The 20,061-nt window shown below is 33.2% G+C and overlaps 1 protein-coding gene across 5 annotated transcripts in view; it reads left to right on the top strand.

The window, feature by feature from the left end:
• The window catches only part of MAP2K5 (mitogen-activated protein kinase kinase 5), a 305,505-nt gene that overhangs the window by 25,646 nt on the left and 259,798 nt on the right, over positions 1 to 20,061 (top strand). For all 5 annotated transcript variants that reach the window (XR_012486952.1, XR_012486953.1, XR_012486954.1 and 2 more), the window contains exon 3: positions 18,981 to 19,048. Coding sequence is in view for 2 of the 5 variants with exons in the window: in XM_074294728.1 (XP_074150829.1) it covers positions 18,981 to 19,048 (68 nt within the window). In the remaining 3 variants the exon portion in view is untranslated. The remainder of the gene's footprint in view (positions 1 to 18,980; positions 19,049 to 20,061) is intronic.

The raw sequence follows: 20,061 nt of genomic DNA, 5'->3' as shown, positions 1-20,061 counted from the left end.
TTGTTGAAGTGTATAATGATCTCTTGGTCCTGCTCATTTCACTCAGCATCAGTTCATGTAAGTCTCTCCAGGCCTTTCTGAAATCATCCTGCTGGTCATTTTTTACAGAACAATAATATTCCATATTATTCATACACCACAATTTATTCAGCCATTCTCCAATTGATGGGCATCCACTCAGTTTCCAGTTTCTGGTCACCACAGAGAGGGCTGCTACAAACATTCTTGCACATACAGGCCCCTTTCCCTTCTTTAAAATCTCTTTGGGATATAAACCCAGTAGTAATGTTGCTGGATCAAAGGGTATGCCCAGTTTGATAACTTTTTGAACATAGTTCCAAATTGCTCTCCAGAATGGCTGGATTCTTTCACAGCTCCACCAACAATGTATCAGTGTCCCAGTTTTCCCACAACCCCTCCAACATTCCATATTATCTTTTCCTGTCATTCTAGCCAATCACTATTTGGATTTTTTTATGAATTGAAATTTACATAATAGTATTACTTTAGTAACTGACATTATTGAAACTTCTGATATACCATCATCTGCCATTACTAAAAGCTAAGCTTATCATATATCTGACACCATTTTGTGAAACAGTCAATATGTTGATGGGGGGAACCCTGAGACTGTCTAAACTGTTCTTTGAAAGGGGCCCCACCTTCAGGGCCGTTAAGTGGTCTCATTCAATTGAAGATTAGTCTGGGACCGCTCTCAACAGTCAACTCCTAAGACAAGTGATCTCTTTTCTATTAGAGATCTAAGCCCGGGGCATTGACAGCATTGAAGAAATCTTATTCAATTGTGAATGAATGAGAGCCCAAGCCTCAGACAGCTAATAAAAGATAACTGAACCCCGAATCTTTGCAGAAGTCTGAAACAGGATTGTGCTTGCCATGGAAGCTCTCTTCTTGGCACAGCTGCCTGCCAGGACACTTGCCCACTGTGAAGATATTGTCTTCTCAGTGTTAACCCTTGTTATTTCCCTGACAGGACCTTTTGCCATAAGAAGTCTTATTTTCCTAGCAAAGCTGGCTTCTCAGTGCCAACAATAAATCTGTTTTGACACAAACAGATTTCAGGTTTCTTTCGCATTGGACCTGTGCTGACCAGAGAGGATTCTCCACCCTAATTCTCAACCACTAGCCTCATCATTTGTACCTCGTCAATATCTTCTAGAACAAATAAATTTAAGTAGAAAACTTTATGAAGTTTTGTACCAGCGGCTTATGTGACCTTGTATTTTAATGCCATGTTTATTTTATTTTTTAAATCTCTCTGGCATTTTCACCAGAGTTAATGGTTTGTACTGCATTTTAGGAAAGTTTTTTTTAGAAAATAATCTTTTGTTTCTTTGTAGGTTTTCTTTTGTTCTCTGCTGTGTATTTTTATTTTTTTTTTCCTCCCACCACCCCTAAGTGGACTACAGTGTGTGAATATATATATTATAGTACAATAATACTCCATTACGATTACACCACAACTTATGTATGTATGTGTGTGTATATCTTTACACATACATGTGTGTGTGTATATATATATATATATATATATATATATATATATATATATATATATGCATATACCCACACATGCACACATACAGATATACACATATACATAGATCTATAACAATATTAATGTGGCTGACATATAATGCAGGTTTCTCTCTTAGATTGAGTCTTTAGATTGTCTTTTTTATTATTATTATTCCTGAATCTAAGGCAGTCTTAAGAGTATGTTAAGATATTTATTAATGACAAAAATTTCAACCTCTTTAATCCATTAGCTCAGTACTATCCCAGTTATTAAATATTATTAAATTGAGAAGTCTCTTTTCCTATAAGCAATTGCTTATATTGAATCTTTTTTCCCCTTAACTTTGACTTTATCTGAGATCAATGATTACTAGCCGTACTTGCTTTTTTAAATAAATTCTACTCCTGATCATTGTTACTGTATGTTATGATTCTTACAAAGTACTAAGTTAGTGGAATTGATAGAGACAATAGTGATCTAATTTAGCATGGTTCAGTATGATTGATCTGACCCTACAAGGAGATGTTAGGGGCCAGAACTTGAAACAAGGTACTAAATGGAATTGAGGAGACAATGGTTAAATCTAGTTTAGCATTGATTTAATCCTACAACAAATAATGGTTTCCTGTTGATTGGAGTATACTCAGTGCACAGCATATAAGCAAGAAGCTCTCAGGGCCAGACACAGAGGCCCACAATCTCACTCTCTTGGAGGCAGAGTCAGATTCATTCCATTTTCCACCTTTGTGCTGGATGTAGGCTTTGGATTCAGAGGGAGCTAGAGGCAGAAGCTGGAAGAGACAAAGGACTAGCTAGTGGCAGGGGCTCTTGGCACCAAGGAGAGAGAGGCCTCTAAGAAAGCTAACTGGGCTATTTTGAGGGAGACAATAAAAGATTTGGACTTTTTATACCTGGCTGCATTTGAGATGATTATTGAACTGAAACTAAGGTTGCTCCCAGAAGCCCCCTGAGAAACATGCTCCCAGAGAACATTATATTTTATAGAAGAACCTTACAACTGTATTTGTGTATTATCTCTTTATTTCCTATTGTTAACTCTACTGTTACCTGCTAGTTTGCCTTGCTTAACCTCTCCTTCTCCAAAGAATCTTCCTTTAACCTCTTTTCCCAAGCTTTTCCTTCCTCTTTATCCCATTCCCAATAATTTATATACTTTATCTCACTCTTGTTAATTTGTACACTCTTCTATACTCTGTCTTATCCTATTCCCTCCCTTCTTATTTCTTTATACATTTTGGAGAGTTTTATACCCTTCTGAATATATGTATTATTCCTTCTTTAATTCATTTCTGATGTGAGTTGGATTTTAGAATTACCAGCCATCTTTGCCCATCTAGTTAATCTATATTAATTCTTGCTCTTGTACTTCATTAGTTTAATATATTACTGTTTTTACCTTTTCCTACATAGTTTTATAGATTCACAACTCTACCCAATTTTTTTTTGTTTAGTTTTAGTATATCTTGCATGATCTTAATTTTTATATTATACTGCTGAATCAACTGGCTTTTTGTTTTTTATCTTTTTTTGGTTAAAATCAACAAAACTAACAGTGAAATTTTGTGTTGTATCAGCCTTCCATTCAATTTTGAGATTGTAAAGATATGGTCTACTATAGATAGTTATTTGTGAAAGGATCTGAGTTATTACTACGAGCCTCATAGTTTTGGGATGACATGGCTCAGTTCAGTCTCTGATTATATGTTTGTTTGTTTTTTTAACCTCCATTGCTTTTGAATGTTTTGTTAAGTAAGAGAAAACTCAAGACTTTAACTTTTGACTTTGTCACTATAGTTATTTTTCTCCCTGTAGCCAATTTTTTTTTTAGTCTCCTGAAAAAAATCATATGGAGATACATCAAATCCACATTAATATTATGTGCAATAATTCTATCTAATTGGAAAGGCTCCCTTTATAGTCTGCTTCAAGTAACATAAAAATGCAACACTTCTAATAAAAATAGTAGAATGAAAATAATATGATCCATGTAATAGTAACAATTATAACAGGTAAATAGACTAATAATACATTTGTATAATAAAGCATTTACTCATCAAAGTGTAAAGGAACATTTGATATCATTTGTCAACAGAAATTGTATCCGCAAGATCTTATTAACCCATGGTTAAATTGTTCTTATTCTTTTTTGACCTATTAATCTTTCTGAATATATACCTGAACATGTTGACAGGATGGATTATCCTTATCCTTAAGTCATATATGTCATCTTTTTTCCTCTAGAAGTTTCTACAATGAGTTTTCAGGTAGGAAAGCTGTCCTCATCTAAACTGGGGTCCTCTTCAGTCTTAATCTAGAGTTTCTTGGTCCTTGTGTAGCTCAGTCTAGATATAATTATTGGAAATTCCTTCTTGTCAGAGTCCTCTCTTATTTCTTAAGATGATTAACTTTTCTGTGGACAATATATTATTTTTGTGAATTGTTTTATGGAACTCCTAGTACTTTCAGTTATTATTTTATATCCTTGAAAAATTGCCTGGTTTCTCAGTAATCTGAAAAGGATTAGATTTTCATCTCTAAAGTGGTTTGTAGATTCCTGGAATTTAAAGTTTTTTTAGTAAAACTATATTATCTGGCTGTAGTGCTTGATTGGACATTGTAACTTTATTTCTGTCAGAATCTTTCTGAGCTGAAGTCATAGTAAGATTTCTTCTACTTCTCTCTGAAAAATGAAATATGTTTGTTATGAGTAACTAAATATTTTTCATCTTTCAAGACTCTAGAGCATATTATCAGTAGGTGGGCAAAGTTAATCTTCATGCTTAAGTGTGATGTAAAAATACCTGTGGTCTGTCTTCTGATCTCATCATCATCATCCAGTTGAAACATCTGGCAATTAACATTGATTTCTTCATTGTCAAACAAAATGGCCTTTTCTCAGTCCTCATTCTTCTAGATCTCACTGGTGCATTTGATGCAGTCAGGCATCTTATCTCTAGATTTTGATGACACTATTTTATCCTTATTCTCCTATGTACCTGACCAGTGGTCAGGATCCTTTGCTGAATGTTCATCCATCTTATAATCATAATTGTTCTTCAAAGTCTGTTCCGGGCCCTCTTTTCTTTTTCTCTATGTTAGTTCTCTCTAATCTCATTAGCTCCAAGGAATTCTATGATTGTTTTTATGGCAATAATTTGTTAGATCTATTTGATTATTACAAACCTCTCCTGATCTCTAATCTCACATCTTTACCTCTTTGTTGGACATCTCAAACTAATTATCTCATAGACATCATAAATTCGGTATGTTCAAAACAGCTAGTTTGTAATGTCCAAAACCTCCTTTCCCCTCCTAACTTCTCTTATTTTCAAGGGTCTTACCATCTTGTCAGTCCTTCAGGCTTACAACCTAGAAATCATCTTCAGTTCCTCATTCTTTCTTACCCATATTCAGTTAGTTGTGGGTCTCTTTGAGAGAGTAAGATATAGTTCTAAATTTTTTATTTTCTGCCAAAGATAAGTAGCTTATTTTTTTTAATAAAATACTTTTAACAACTGTAGAAGCTTTCTGATTTCTCATTATATTTCAATGCAGAGAAATTCCCAATAATACTTATACTTCTTATATATGTTGCACAAGTTGATAGTGCTTTTATTCACAAACAGTAAGCATTAATTTTTGGTGACAGCTGGAGGGATTTGAGGTTAATAAAAATCTGCCATTTAATTAGATATGGATCCACACTTAACACCATATACCAAGATAAGATCAAAATGGGTCCATGATTTAGGCATAAAGAGGGAGATAATAAATAGATTAGAGGAACAGAGGATAATCTACCTCTCAGACTTGTGGAGGAGGAAGGAATTTATGACCAGAGGAGAACTAGAGATCATTATTGATCACAAAATAGAAGATTTTGATTACATCAAACTAAAAAGTTTCTGTACAAATAATACTAATGCAAACAAGATTAGAAGGGAAGTAACAAATTGGGAAAATATTTTTAAAAACAAAGGTTCTGACAAAGGTCTCATTTCCAAAATATATAGAGAACTGACCCTAATTTATAAGAAACTGAACCATTCTCCAATTGATAAATGGTCAAAGGATATGAACAGACAATTCTCAGAGGAAGAAATTGAAACTATATCCACCCACATGAAAGAGTGTTCCAAATCACTACTGATCAGAGAAATGCAAATTAAGACCACTCTGAGATACCACTACACACCTGTCAGATTGGCTAAGATGACAGGAACAAATAATGACAAATGTTGGAGGGGATGTGGGGAAACTGGGACACTAATACATTGCTGGTGGAGTTGTGAAAGAATCCAGCCATTCTGGAGAGCAATCTGGAATTATGCCCAAAAAGTTATCAAACTGTGCATACCCTTTGACCCAGCAGCGCTACTACTGGGATTATATCCCAAAGAAATACTAAAGAGCGGAAAGAGACATATATGTGCCAAAATGTTTGTGGCAGCTCTTTTTGTTGTAGCTAGAAACTGGAGGATGAATGGATGTCCATCAGTTGGAGAATGGTTGGGTAAATTGTGGTATATGAAGGTTATGGAATATTATTGCTCGGTAAGAAATGACCAGCAGGAGGAATACAGAGAGGCTTGGAGAGACTTAAATCAACTGATGCTGAGTGAAATGAGCAGAACCAGAAGATCACTGTACACTTCAACAACAATACTGTATGAGGATGTATTCTGATGGAAGTGGAAATCTTCAACATAAAGAAGATCCAACTCACTTCCAGTTGATCAATGATGGACAGAGGTAGCTGCACCCAGAGAAGAAACACTGGGAGGGGAATGTAAATTGTTAGCACTAATATCTGTCTGCCCAGGTTGCATGTACCTTCGGATTCTAATGTTTATTGTGCAACAAGAAAATGATATTCGCACACATGTATTGTACCTAGACTATATTGTAACACATGTAAAATGTATGGTATTGCCTGTCGTCGGGGGGAGGGAATAGAGGGAGGGGGGGTAAATTGGAAAAATGAATACAAGGGATAATATTATAAAATATATACATATATATATAATAAAAAAAAAAAAAAGAAATTACAAAAAAAAAAAAAAAATCTGCCATTTACTAGCTCCAGTCTCCTTACTTGATCCATATCTGAAGTCATCATGTAGAACTTTCAGGAATATAGCATAACTTGTTATGAACAGCACTGATCACTTCTTGATATCATGTCTGAAAACAGTAACAATCTGATAAATTATTTTAATGTACAACTCAACTTCTGCCATATCAGTAGTAGAATACTTTTTTGAGAACTGGAAGTTGAAGCTTTCAGAATCACTATCTTATTTCTCATCTTACTTTACTTCTCCTTGTCCTTTATCAGAGACATGCTATCCCTACCAATCAACCCCAGACTGAAGAAGGAAGAAAGGGTTGGTTTCATGACACTTAAAGCAGCTGAGTCGCTCAGTGGGTAGAGTGCTGAGCCTGGAGACAGCAAAAACTGAGCTCAGATTGGTCTTCAAATACTTTTCTAGTTGGTTGACCTAGTGAAAATCAGTTGGCCTCTGTTTGCCTGAGTTTCCCCATCTGTAAAATGGGGATAATACTAGAACCTACCTCACAGAATTGTTTGAAGATCAGATGAAATATAAAGTGCTCAGTTCAGATCCTGCCATACAGTGGGTACCATAAAAATGCTTATTCCCTTCCCTTCTTCCATAATGAAATAGTTTACAAACATAGATGGTGTGTTGTCTGGTGGAAATCCTGAACTCTTAATTACTCTAGAATTTGTCTTTGACCATTCAGTGGTTATCAGAGATAGTTTTCATTTCTTTAGTTATTACTTTTATAACTTTGATGCCACTGCCTTTGAGACAGAGTAGCAGCAACAGCATAGTTTCTTTTGAGTAGTACCTTTAAATGAATTCATAATTCACTAATACTGCTAACACTCTCCAGCAAATAAAATCTGATTAGGTGCTAGTCAAGATATGCCAGTGGAGCATCATCAGTCCACACTCGAAGTTTAGTTCTGTATTGGTAATATATGAATTTTTAGATGAAAGTTCACTTCAAAGTGGATTCTCTAGTGAGTTCTAATTAACATATGGAATAGTAAGCACTGTCACTAAGTTTTTGATAAAAACAATAGTTTTTTGATGACCATCACCCTTTTTAGTTATAAAACTGCCATTAAGCTTTGTAGGCTAGCATCCATGTATAGGGGGGAAAAAAAGGTTTATTAGTATCTGGCTAACATAAAAGTCCACATAAAAATCAGTTAAATCATTACAAACTATTTTTTATCTGTCCAAAAATCTCTAAATGATTTCAAAGTTTTCTTAGCATATTGATCTTTTATATGTTGATCTTTTAGGCCCTTTTAGTTTTGGTTTTCTTCAGTTTTATATTCATGAGTAAGATTATTCAGTGCTTTAATAATAGAAGCATAATTATTTATAAATTTATGAAAGTAACTTTCCAGTTTTTGAACATTACTTTTCTGGGGGCAGAGCCAAGATGGCGGAAAGCAGATATGACTCTCTGCAACTTCCTCTAACCTTCTCTCAAACTAACAGCAATTTAAGCCTCTAAATTGGTTTTGAAGTCAAAGAATCCACAAATATTTGGAGTACAACACATTTCTAGAAGAAGTTACCTTGGAAGAATTTCAGAATAGGTGTGTTTCAATTGGGCAGGGGGATAGTCTGCCAAGCCCAGACGGCAGATAGGGAAACTGGGGCAAGAAGCTGGAGCAGAGAGTCAGGGTTGTAGCTTCCGTGCACCTGGGGATCTTTTGTGAGCCTCTTTGGCCACTCTGTTCTGGTTGCAAGCAGGTGGTTTGGCAGATTTGCCTTTTGTAAAAGACAAATTGTAAATCACTTAATCCCAGAAAAATGCTGGACCTATCCTTCATTACCCAGCAATGGAAATCAATTAGAAGAACTGCCCCAAGGGCAAATTAAAGCAGCTGTTGATCCTTTGCATTGAACAGACCTCTAGCCTTAAAAACAATAAATAAAAAAAAGAAAAACAAAAAAGAACTCTCACCATAGACAGCTTTTGTGAAGAGGGAGAACAGACTTCAAATCCTGAGGTTCCTAAAGGCAAAGCAAGTCCAGAAGAAGCCCAAAAGAGAGACATGAGCTAGTCCCCATTTCATAAGGCTTTCTTCAAAGATTGCATAAGGGATCTTAAAAGAGTTAGAAGAAAAATGGGGAAATGAGATCATTGCAAGAAGGACTGGAAAAAATGAAAAAAGAATGCAACGAAAAAAAAAATTTAATTGGCCAATTACAAAAGGAACTACAAAAGGTAACTGAAGAAAATGATATACTAAAAATTAGAATTGAACAAATGGAAGTGAATGACTCAATAAGACTTCAAGAATCAGTCAAACAAAAACAAAAAAAAATGAAGAAATAGAAGAAAATATGAAATATCTCATAGGAAAAACAACTGACCTAGAAAATAGATCTAGGAAAGACAATCTAAGGATTATTTCTCTTCCTGAAAGCCATGATTAAAAAAAGAATCTACACATTATCTTACAGGAAATCATAAAAGAAAACTGTCTTAATAGTTTAGAATCAGAAGGTAAAATAGCCATCAAAAAAAATCCACTGATCACCTTCTGAAAGAGATCCCAAAATTAAGTCCCCAAGGAATATTGTGGCTAAATTTCAGAACTATAGTACCAAGGAAAAGATATTGCAAGCAGCCAGAAAGAAATAATTTAAATACTGAGGAGGCACAATTAGGATTACCCAGGACCTAGCAGCTTCCACCCTAAAGGATCGGGAAAAGCCTGGAATCTGATATTCTGAAAAGCAAAGGAACTGGGATTACAGCCAAGAAGAAGCTATCCAGCTAAAATGAGCATTACCTTTCAGGTAAGAAGATGGACATTCTGCAACAAGAAAATGGTATTTACACACATATATTATATCTAGGTTATATTGTAACATATGTAAAATGTATGGGATTGCCTGTCATCAAGGGGAGGGAGTAGAGGGAGGGAAGGGATAATTTGGAAAAATGAGTACAAGGAATAATATTATAAAAAAAAATTACTCATGCATATATACTGTGAAAAAAATTATAAATAAATAAAACAATGAGATGAAAAAACAAAACAACAAAAAAAAGAGGATGGACATTCAATGATATAAGTGAATTTTACTTAGAAAAGACAAGAACTGAACAAAAAATTTAATCTCCAAACACAGAACTCAAAGAGAAGCAAAAAAAGGCAAAAAGGAAAGAACTCTTGAGAACTATATATCTGTTATGGGTATACTTAGAAAATACGGTTAAAATTTGATTTTATTATGATAATATGAAAAAGAAACAAGGTAGAAAGGGGATCATACTGGAAGAAGAGGAAAAAAGAGGCAAAATAAGGGAAATTACATCTCATGAAGAAACAAAGAAAACCTATTATAATTGAGGGAATCCCCCTAATAAAGGAGGGGGATAAGCATTGGATGAATCTTATTCTTATGAGATTTGGCACTAAGAGAGAATATCAGACATATTTGATATCACAAAGAAACTTGTCTCACCTGATAGGGAAGTAGGAGGGAAAGGGGGGAAAAAATAAGAGGGGAAGAAGGGAAAACAGAAGAATCAGGAGAAAGGTGTAAAAAAGGGGGAGGATTGTTTGAAGGGGCATTATCAAAAGCAAGATACTGAAGAGGAGGGAAGGGGACTAGGAAAGAGAAAAGCATAAGCTAGGGTAAATAAGATGGCAGGAAATACAGAATTTTAACTGTGAATGTGAATGGGATGAATCCCCCATAAAAGAGAAGTAGATAGCAGAGTGGATTAAAAAACAGAATCCTAAAATACGTTGTTTAAAAGAAACACATTTAAAGCATAGTGATACATACAGAGTGAAGGTAAAAGGCTACAGCAGAATATATTATGCTTCAGGTGAGGAAAAAAAAGGAGGGGTAGCAATTTTGATCTCAGATCAAGAAAAAGCAATAAAATTAATTAATTAATTAATTAATTAAAAGAGATAAGGAAGGAAACACTATTTTATTAAAGGGTACCATAGATAATGAAGCAATATCAATACTAAACACATATGCACCAAGTGGTATAGCATGGAAATTCCTAGAGAAGAAGTCAAGAGAGATACAAGAAGAAATATATAGTAAAACTATATTAGTGGGGGATCTCAAGCATGCTCTCTCAGAACTAGATAAATAGAACCACAGAATAAAAAAGAAGTTAAAGAAGCAAATAGAATACTAGAAAAGTTAGGTATGATAGATATTTGGAAAAAATTAAATGGATACAGAAAGGAGTTTACTTTTTTCTCAGCGGTTCATGCAAGTGATACAAAAATTGACTGTGTTAGGGCATAAAAATCTCAAAATCAAATGCAAAAAGGCAGAAATAGTAATGCATTTTTTTCAGATCATGATGCTATAAGAATCACATGCAATATAAGGCCAGGAGAAAATACACCAAAAAGTAATTGGAAACTAATCATGTTCTAAAAAATGAATGGGTGAAACAACAAATCGGAGACACAGTAATTTAATCCAAGAGAATGACAATAATGAGACAGCATACCAAAATTTGTGGGATGCAGCCAAAGCAGTAATAAGGGGAAATTTTATATCTCTAGATGCTTACTTACATATATTAGAGAAAGAGAAGATCAATGAATTGGCCTTGCAACTAAAAAAAGCTAGAAAAAGAACAAATTAAAAACCCCCCAATCAAATACCAAACTAGAAATTCTAAAAATAGAGATTAATAAAATTGAACGTTAAAAAAAACTATTGAATTAATAAATAAAACTGAGTGTTTTATGAAAAAACTAACAAAATAGACAAACCTTTCATTAATTTGATTAGAAAAAGGAAAGAGGAAAACCAAATTGTTGGCCTCAGAAATTAAAAGGGAGAACTTTTCAACAATGAAGAGGAAATTAGAGCAATAATTAGGAGTTACTTTGCCCAACTTCATGCCAATAAATTTGATAAGCTAAGCGAAATGGAGGAATACCTACAAAAATATAGATTGTCCAGATTAACAGAAGAGGAAATAAATAACTTAAATAGTCCCATTTTATAAAAAGAAATAGAATAAGCTATTAATCAACTCCCTAAGAAAAAAATCCCCTGGATGAGATGGATTTACATGTGAATTCTACCAAACCTTTAAAGAATAATTAACTCCAACACTATAGGAACTATTTGAAAAAATAGGGAACAAAGGACTCCTGCCAAAGTTCTTTTATGACACAGACATGGTACTGATATCTAAACCAGGTAGGATGAAAATAGAGAAAGAAATGTATAGATCAATCTCCCTAATGAATATTGATGCAAAAATCTTAAATGAAATATTAGCAGAGATTACAGAAAATCATCTCCAGGATAATGCATCATGACCAAGTAGGATTTATACCAGGAATGCAGGACTGTTTCAATATTAGGAAAATTATTAGCATAATTGACTATATCAATAGCCAAATTAACAAAAAACATAATAATTATCTCAATAGATGCAGAAAAAGCATTTGATAAAATCCAACACTCATTCCTAATAAAAACACTAGAGAGTATAGGAATAAATGGATCTTTCCTTAAAACAATCAATAGCATCTATTTAAAGCCATCAGCAAGCATCATATATAAAGGAGATAAACTGGAATCATTCCAATAAGATCAGGATGAAACAAAGGTGCCCACTATTATCATTGTTATTCAATATTATATTAGAAATGCTAGCTTTGAGAGAAGAAAAAGAGATTAAAGGAATTAGAATAGGTAATGAGGAAACCAAATTATCACTTTTTGCAGGTGATATGATGGTATACTTAGAGAACCCTAGAGAATCAATTAAAAAACTATTAGATATAATCCACAACTTTAGCAAGCAGGATACAAAATAAATCCACATAAATCATCAGCATTTTTATACATTACTAATAAAATCTAACACCAAGAGATACAAAGAGAAATTCTATTTAAAATAATTGGCAATAGTATAAAATAGTTCTGAATCTATCTGCCAAAGGAACATCAGGAACTATATGAGCAAAACTACAAAACACTTTCCACACAAATAAAGTCAGATCTAAACAACTGGAAAAATATCAAGTGCTCTTGGATAGATGGAGCAAATATAATAAAGATGACAATACTACTTAAACTAATCTATTTATTTAGTGCTATACCAATCAAACTCCCAAGAAACTATCTTACTGAAGTAAAAAAAATAACAACAAAATTTACCTGGAAGAACAAAAGATGAAGAATTTTAAGGGAACTAATGAAAAAAAAAAAAAATCAAATGAAGGTGGCCTAACTGTACCAGATCTAAAATTTTGTTATAAAGCTGCGGCACTAAAACCATTTGGTATTGGCTAAGAAACAGACTAGTTGGTGAGTGGATTAGGTTAGGTTCACAGGACAAAATAGTAATTGATTATAGTAATCTAATGTTTGAGAAACTCAAACACCCCAGCTTTTGGGATAAGAACTCACGATTTGATAAAAACTGCTAGGAAAATTGGAAACTAGTATGGCAGAAAGTAGGCATAGACCCACACCTGACACTATATACACAAGATAAGGTTGAAATGGATTCATGATCTAGACATAAAGAATGATATTGTAAACAAATTAGAAGAACATAGGATAGTTTACCTCTCAGATCTGTGGAGGAGGAAGGAATTTGTTACCAAAGAAGAACTAGAGATCATTATTGATCACAAAATAGATAATTTTGATTATGTTAAGTTAAAAAGTTTTTGTCCAAACAAAACTAATGCTGACAAGATTAGAAGAGAAGCAATAAACTGGGAAAACATTTTTACATTCAAAGATTCTGATAAAGGCCTCATTTCTGAAATATATAGAGAATTTACTCAAATTTATAAGAATTCAAGCCATTTTCCAATTGTTAAATGGTCAAAGGATATGAACAGACAATTTTCAGATAAAGAAATTGAAACTATTCCTAGTCATATGAAAAGATTCTCCAAATCACTGTTGATCAGAGAAGTGTAAATTAAGACAACTCTGAGATACCACTACATACCTGTCAGATTGGCTAAGATGTCAGGAAAAAATAATGATGAATGTTGGAGGGGATGTGGGAAAACTGGGACACTGATACATTGTTGGTGGAGTTGTGAAAGAATCCAACCATTCTGGAGAGCAATTTGGAACTATGCTCAAAAAGTTATCAAACTGTGCATACCCTTTGATCCAGCAGTGTCTCTACTGGTGTTCATCCCAAAGAGATCATTAAAAAAGGGGAAAGGATCCACATGTGCCAAAATGTTTGTGGCAGCCCTTTTTGGTAGTGGCAAGAAACTGGAAACTGAATGGATGCCCATCAATTGGAGAATAGCTGAATAAATTATGGCATATGGATGTTATGGAATATTATTCTGTAAGAAACTACCAATAGGATTATTTCAGAGAGGCCTGGAGAGACTTACATGAGCTGTTGCTAAGAGAAGTGAGTAGAACCAGGAGACCATTGTATACAGGACGATCAATTCTGATGGAGGTGGCTCTCTTCAACAATGAGATGATTCAAATCAGTGCCACTTGTACAGTGATGAAAAGAGTCATCTACACCCAGAAAGGACAGTGGAAACTGATTGTGGAGCACAACATAGCATTTTCACACTTTCTGTTGATGTTTGCTTGCATTCTGTTTTCCTTCTCAGGTTTTTTTTTTCCTTTCTTGATCTGATTTTTCTTGTGCAACAAGATAACTCTATAAATATATATACATATATTGGATTTAACATATGTTTAAACATATTTAATGTATTGGACTACCTGTTATCTAGGGGAGGGGATGGGGGGAAGGAGAAAAAACTTGGAACGGAAAGTTTTGCAAGGATCAGTGTTGAAAAATTACCCATTCATATGTTTTGTAAATAAAAAAGCTTTAATATTTAAAAAAAAAAAGAAAGAAAGAAATTTCTCTCGTTGATTTTAGATGTCATTGTGTAAGGAATATTTCTATTTTCCTTCCTTTAAGATAATTTATGACAGAGACTCTGGAAAACTGTTACATGTCAATTAAGTTTCAGATCAACCATCACTGCTTGAAACTGATGTCCTATTTCCTAGCTGTTGTTGGCATTATTCTATTTCTTCTTGTGAAGTAAATCAAATATTTGCTTACTAGACCAGTTTCTGAACTCTTTTGGTCTTCTTGTAGTGATGAAGGAACATATTAATGAACATATTAGAGTTTATATTGCCTAATGAATAGTATTGGGTTCAAAGTACACTCTTTATGGACCCACATGTACAAAAATATTTATAGCAGTGTTTTTTTGTGATGACAAAGAATTGGAAATTGAGGGGATGCCCATCAATTGGGAAATAACTGAGCAAGTGGTGGTATGTGAAGGTATTGCAATATTGTTGTGCTATAAGAAATGATGAGCAGAATATTTTCAGTAAAACCTGGAAAGACTTACATGAATTGATGCAAGGTGAAGTGAGCAGAACCAGAAGAACATTGTACATAGCAACAGCACCATTATATGATTATCAACTATAAATAACTTAGCTCTTCTCAGCAATATAATGATCCAAGGCAGTTCTGAAGGACTTAATGATGAAAAGTGCTATCCATCCCCAGGAAAAGAACTAGATGGAATCTGAATACATATTGAAGCGCACACTGTTTTTCACTTTCTGGGGCTTTTTTTTTTTTCTTTTTGTTCCCCCCCCTTTTTTTGTATACCACACGACAAATATGAAAATGTTTTACACGATTGCAATATATAACCTACATCAAATTGCTTATTGTAGATAAGGGAGAGAGAAAATTGGAACTCAAAAAACTTTTAAATGAATGTTAAAATTTTATTTATATGTGATTGGGGGAAAAAAGACCAAAATAATCTCTTTGTGAAGCTGTTCTGTCATTGCACAAAATCTTTTGCAGTGTCCTTGGAATTGTCTTTAGAGCCTATGGTAAATTGTTTTGAGTAGTCTAAATGGTGGGAGAAAGTTATTTTTTAAGAGTATTTTGACCTGGGAAAAATTATTTTATCCTAAGTTTCTCTGGTAAAATACTTAATTCTCTCTTTTTTTTTTTATTTGTAACTTTTTATTTTCAAAATATATGCAAAGATAATTTTCAAAATTCACCCTTGCAAAACTTTGTGTTTCAAATTTTTCTCCTTTCCCTCATTCCCTCCCCTAGACAGCAAGTAATCCAATATATACTAAACATATATGATTCTTGTACACATATTTCCACATTTATCAAACTGCACAAGAAAAGTTAGATCAAAGAAGAAAAAAAATGAGAAAGAAAACAAAAAAAGCAAGCAACAACAAAAAGTTGAAAAACTATGTTGTTATCCACATTTAGTCCCCATAGTATTCTTTCTGGATGAAGATGGCTCTCTATATTACAAGTTTATTGGAATTGACCTGAATCACTTCAGTGTTAAAAAGAGCCAATCCATCAGAATTGTTCATTACATAATCTTATTGTTGCTGTGTACCATGTACTCTTGGTTCTACTCACTTTACTTGGCATCAGTTCATATAAGCCTCTCTAGGCCTTTTTGCAATTATCTTGCTGATTGTTTCTTATAGTATAGTATAATATTCCATAACATTCATTTACCATAACGTATTCAGTCATTCCTTAATTATTGGGCATACACTCAGTTTCTAGTTTCTTGCCACTACAAAAAGGGCTGCTACAAAGATTTTTGTACAATGGGTCCTTTTTCCCTTTTGGGCATAGATCCAAATTGTTATCTAGAATGGTTGGATCAATTCGTAACTACCAATAATGTAAAATACTTAATTCTCAAATGTGTGGTGAATTGAGCCAAATTTATAAAAATATGTGTTGTTCTCCATTTGATAAATGGTCAAAGACAATGAACAAATAGCTTTTTTGAATAAGCAATCAAATCTATTTAATAGTCATGTGAAAAAAAGCTCCAAATCACTATTGATTAGAGAAATTCAAAGTAAAAACAACTCTGAGTCACCACTACTTATATCAATCAGATAGACTAATATGATAGAAAAGGAAAATGACAAAAGCTGGATGGGATATGGAAAAATAGGGACATTAATGGATTGTTGGTGGACTTGTGAACTCCTTCAGCTCTTTTGAGAAACATTTTGGAACTATGCCCAAAGGGATATAAATCTGCACATACGTTGTGAACCAGTAATACCACTACAGGTATTACTTGGTCTATATCCCAAGGAAATCAAAGAAAAGGGAAAAGGGACTATTTTCACAGTAATGTTTATAATAGTTCTTTTTATAGTGGCAAAAATTTGAAAATTGAGGGGTTGCCCATCAATTGGAGAATGATTACACAAGTTATGATATGTGATTGTGATAGAAGACTATTATGCTATAAGTAATGATGATAAAAACTGGATCAACTGTCCTTTGGTCCAGCAGTGTCTCTACTGAGTCTGTATATCAAAGAGATCATAAAAAAGGGAAAAAGATTCATTGTGCAAAAATGTTTGTGGCAGCCCTTTTTGTAGTAGCAAGGAACTGGAAACTGAGTGGGTGCTCATCAGTTGGGGAATGGCTAAATCAGTTATGGTATACAAATGTTTTGGAAAATTATTCTTCTAAAAAAATTGATTGCAAGCTGATTTCAGAAAAGCATGAAACGATTTATGTGAACTGATGCAAAATGAAGTGAGCAGAACTAAGAACATTGTACACAGCAATAGCAAAATTATGTAATGATTAAGTACGATGAACTTTTTTTCAACAATGAGGTGATTCAAGACAATTCCAATAGATGTATGATGGGAAGATTTATCTGCATTCAGAGAGAGAACTATGGAGACTGAATGTGGATCAAAACATAGTATTTTTACCTTTTTATTGTTGTTTGTTTTTTCTCGTGTTTTTTTCCTCTTTTGATGTAATTTTTTTTTTTTTGCAGTATGACAAATATGGAAATATGCTTAGAAGAATTGCACATGTTTAACCTATAACCTATATTGGATTGCTTGCTGTTCAGGGGAAGGGGAAGGGAGAAAGAGAAAAATTTGGAACATAAGGTTTTACATTTGAAAACTGTCTTTGCATATATTTGGAAAAATAAAATGATTTTTTTTTTTTAAAAAAAAGAAAGAAATGATAAACAGAATAGCTTCAGAAAAACCAAGGAAGTCTTTGACGAACTGATATAAATGGAAGTTAACAGAACCAGGAAAACATTGTACATAATAACAGTAATATTATAATGATTAAACAAAACAAAACAAAACAAAAAAACAGTGAAAAGCTTAGCTATTCCAATGAAGACAGTAGTTTAAGATAGTTCCAAAGAACTGTTGATGAAAAATGCTATCCATCTACAGAGAAAGAACTGATGAACTCTGATTGCCAGCTGAAGCATACTTTTTTTTTACTTTTTTGGTATATGTATTTTCTTTTACAGTATAGCTGATAGGGCAATATGTTTTGCAAGATTTCATATGTAAAATCAATATCATCCTACTTGCCTTCTCAAGAAGTAAAGGAAGATTGGGAGGAAGAGAATTTAGAACAGAATTTTTTTGTTAATTTTTTAAAAATGTAATTGAGAAATATTTAATGAAATATATGTGTTTGTGTATATCTGCATCTGTTATGTATGTGTCTATCTACAGTATGTTTTTTAATTCTAGAAATGGCCAAAAGTTATCTAGAACTAAATCTGAAAAAGAAAGTTGGTAACTTAGATAAACTATTCCATATTGGTATAAGTAACTCTAAAAGTTAGATGGCTGCTTTTCTTGTGTGGTTTATGAATTCTGGTTGGACTTAATTATAAAAGATTATTGTAAGCAATGTAATATAAATATTCCATGTATAGTTGTACAACAATTTATATGTATGACACTCTCAAGGTATCTCTTAAAAACTTAAGAATTGATTGTATGATATAGAAGACACTGGCACAGGACCACCCAGCATGGTGTGCCTTCATCAAAGAAGATGCTATGTTCTATGAGCAAAGTAGAATTGAATTAATCCAAAGGAAACGCAAAATACCCAAAATTAGAGAAGCTATCCCAAATGTTCATATGGACTATTTGTGTCCAACTAGTGGCAGAGCATTCCGAGTTCATTTTGGTTCCATCAGCCACTGTCAGACACATTGTAACTCAATTCTAACATTATCAAATCTAACATAGTGATATCATTTTGATCTTCAAAAAAGGACAACGAGTCCACTATATCTGATATCTTCTCATCTATTGCTTGGTTGACTCTTGGTACAATCTTAATTTTCTGCAGAGATTCTGATTTTACCTTGAATCAAAAAAACAGGAGTAAGATTTTATTTGGTATCAGTTTAGAAGAGACTTAATAGATTCTCAAATGTTTTAAATAGATATCCTTGTTTTTCACTACTAGAAATGGCATTTAAAATTTTATTATCCTTATTATGTTGCTTTTTAATCAGATGAAGATGAGGATGGTGATCGCATTACTGTGAGAAGTGATGAAGAAATGAAGGCCATGCTGTCATATGTAGGTATATTATGCAGAAATAATATTTTTAAAATGTTAATGTAATTGAGAACATTGTTCTTCTGGCCTGCTAAGATATTAAATCTAGAGAAAGTATGACATTTGCTACATTTCCCTATGTAATATGTAAGGTTTACATTTATACATGAAAGTTAAGGGCATGCTTAACACTTTTCAAAAGAGTTGTACACTTACTGATCATATCATGAACATTAAGAATAATGCATCCTAATGACTTTTGCATTAGGTATAGTGCAGACTAAATGGACTATCAATTTCCTGTATTTTTTATGCAGTACTTAAAGTAACGGCTCATTAAAAATGAACCCCTGGGCTCTAAAAAATTTTTCAAAATCTACTTTCAACTGGGGATCTCTTTTACCCTTTCAGCAGACTAGAGTCATATTGTAGCTGCAGGCTTAATATAGATACATGATTTTAAAATGTACTATCTGTTATTTTTATGCCTCACATGCCAGAGAAAGAGAGAATCCAAGGTTACTTATTGAATAAATAGGACTGACTATATCTAGAAATGACTTATCCTTTTTGTTTTGAATATCACTGAAAATTTGCATTACCATTTGTACTTGACTAAAGTGGATAAATAAGATGGATGAGTATATTATTAAAGATCTAGCACTAAAATAGAAAAATTTAAGTTTTCTTGAAACAATGTCTGAGCCTTGATTTGAGATAACCATTAAAATTTGCATAGTGTGATTAACAGGAAGTGGGCAGAAATGAAAATTATAAGACTTAATTATAATTATGCTTCAGTCTTATCTTAGGCAATTCCTTAACTTTTGTGTCTCAGTTTCCTCATTTGCCAGTTGAGGGTAATGATTTTATATAACCAAGCTCATGGGATTGTTTTAAGAATAAGATGAATCATAGAATTTTAGAAATTGAAGGGACTTCAGATATCATCTTACCAAATTCCTCCTTTTACATATAAATAAACAAATGGTCAAATAGTTAACAGAGTTTAAATATTTAGTAGAGGAGATGAA

This window comes from Sminthopsis crassicaudata, chromosome 2, assembly GCF_048593235.1.
Source record: "Sminthopsis crassicaudata isolate SCR6 chromosome 2, ASM4859323v1, whole genome shotgun sequence".
Taxonomy (NCBI): domain Eukaryota; kingdom Metazoa; phylum Chordata; class Mammalia; order Dasyuromorphia; family Dasyuridae; genus Sminthopsis; species Sminthopsis crassicaudata.
The sequence above is the reverse complement of the archived record's forward strand: the minus strand, read 5'-3'. Positions and strand labels throughout refer to the sequence as shown.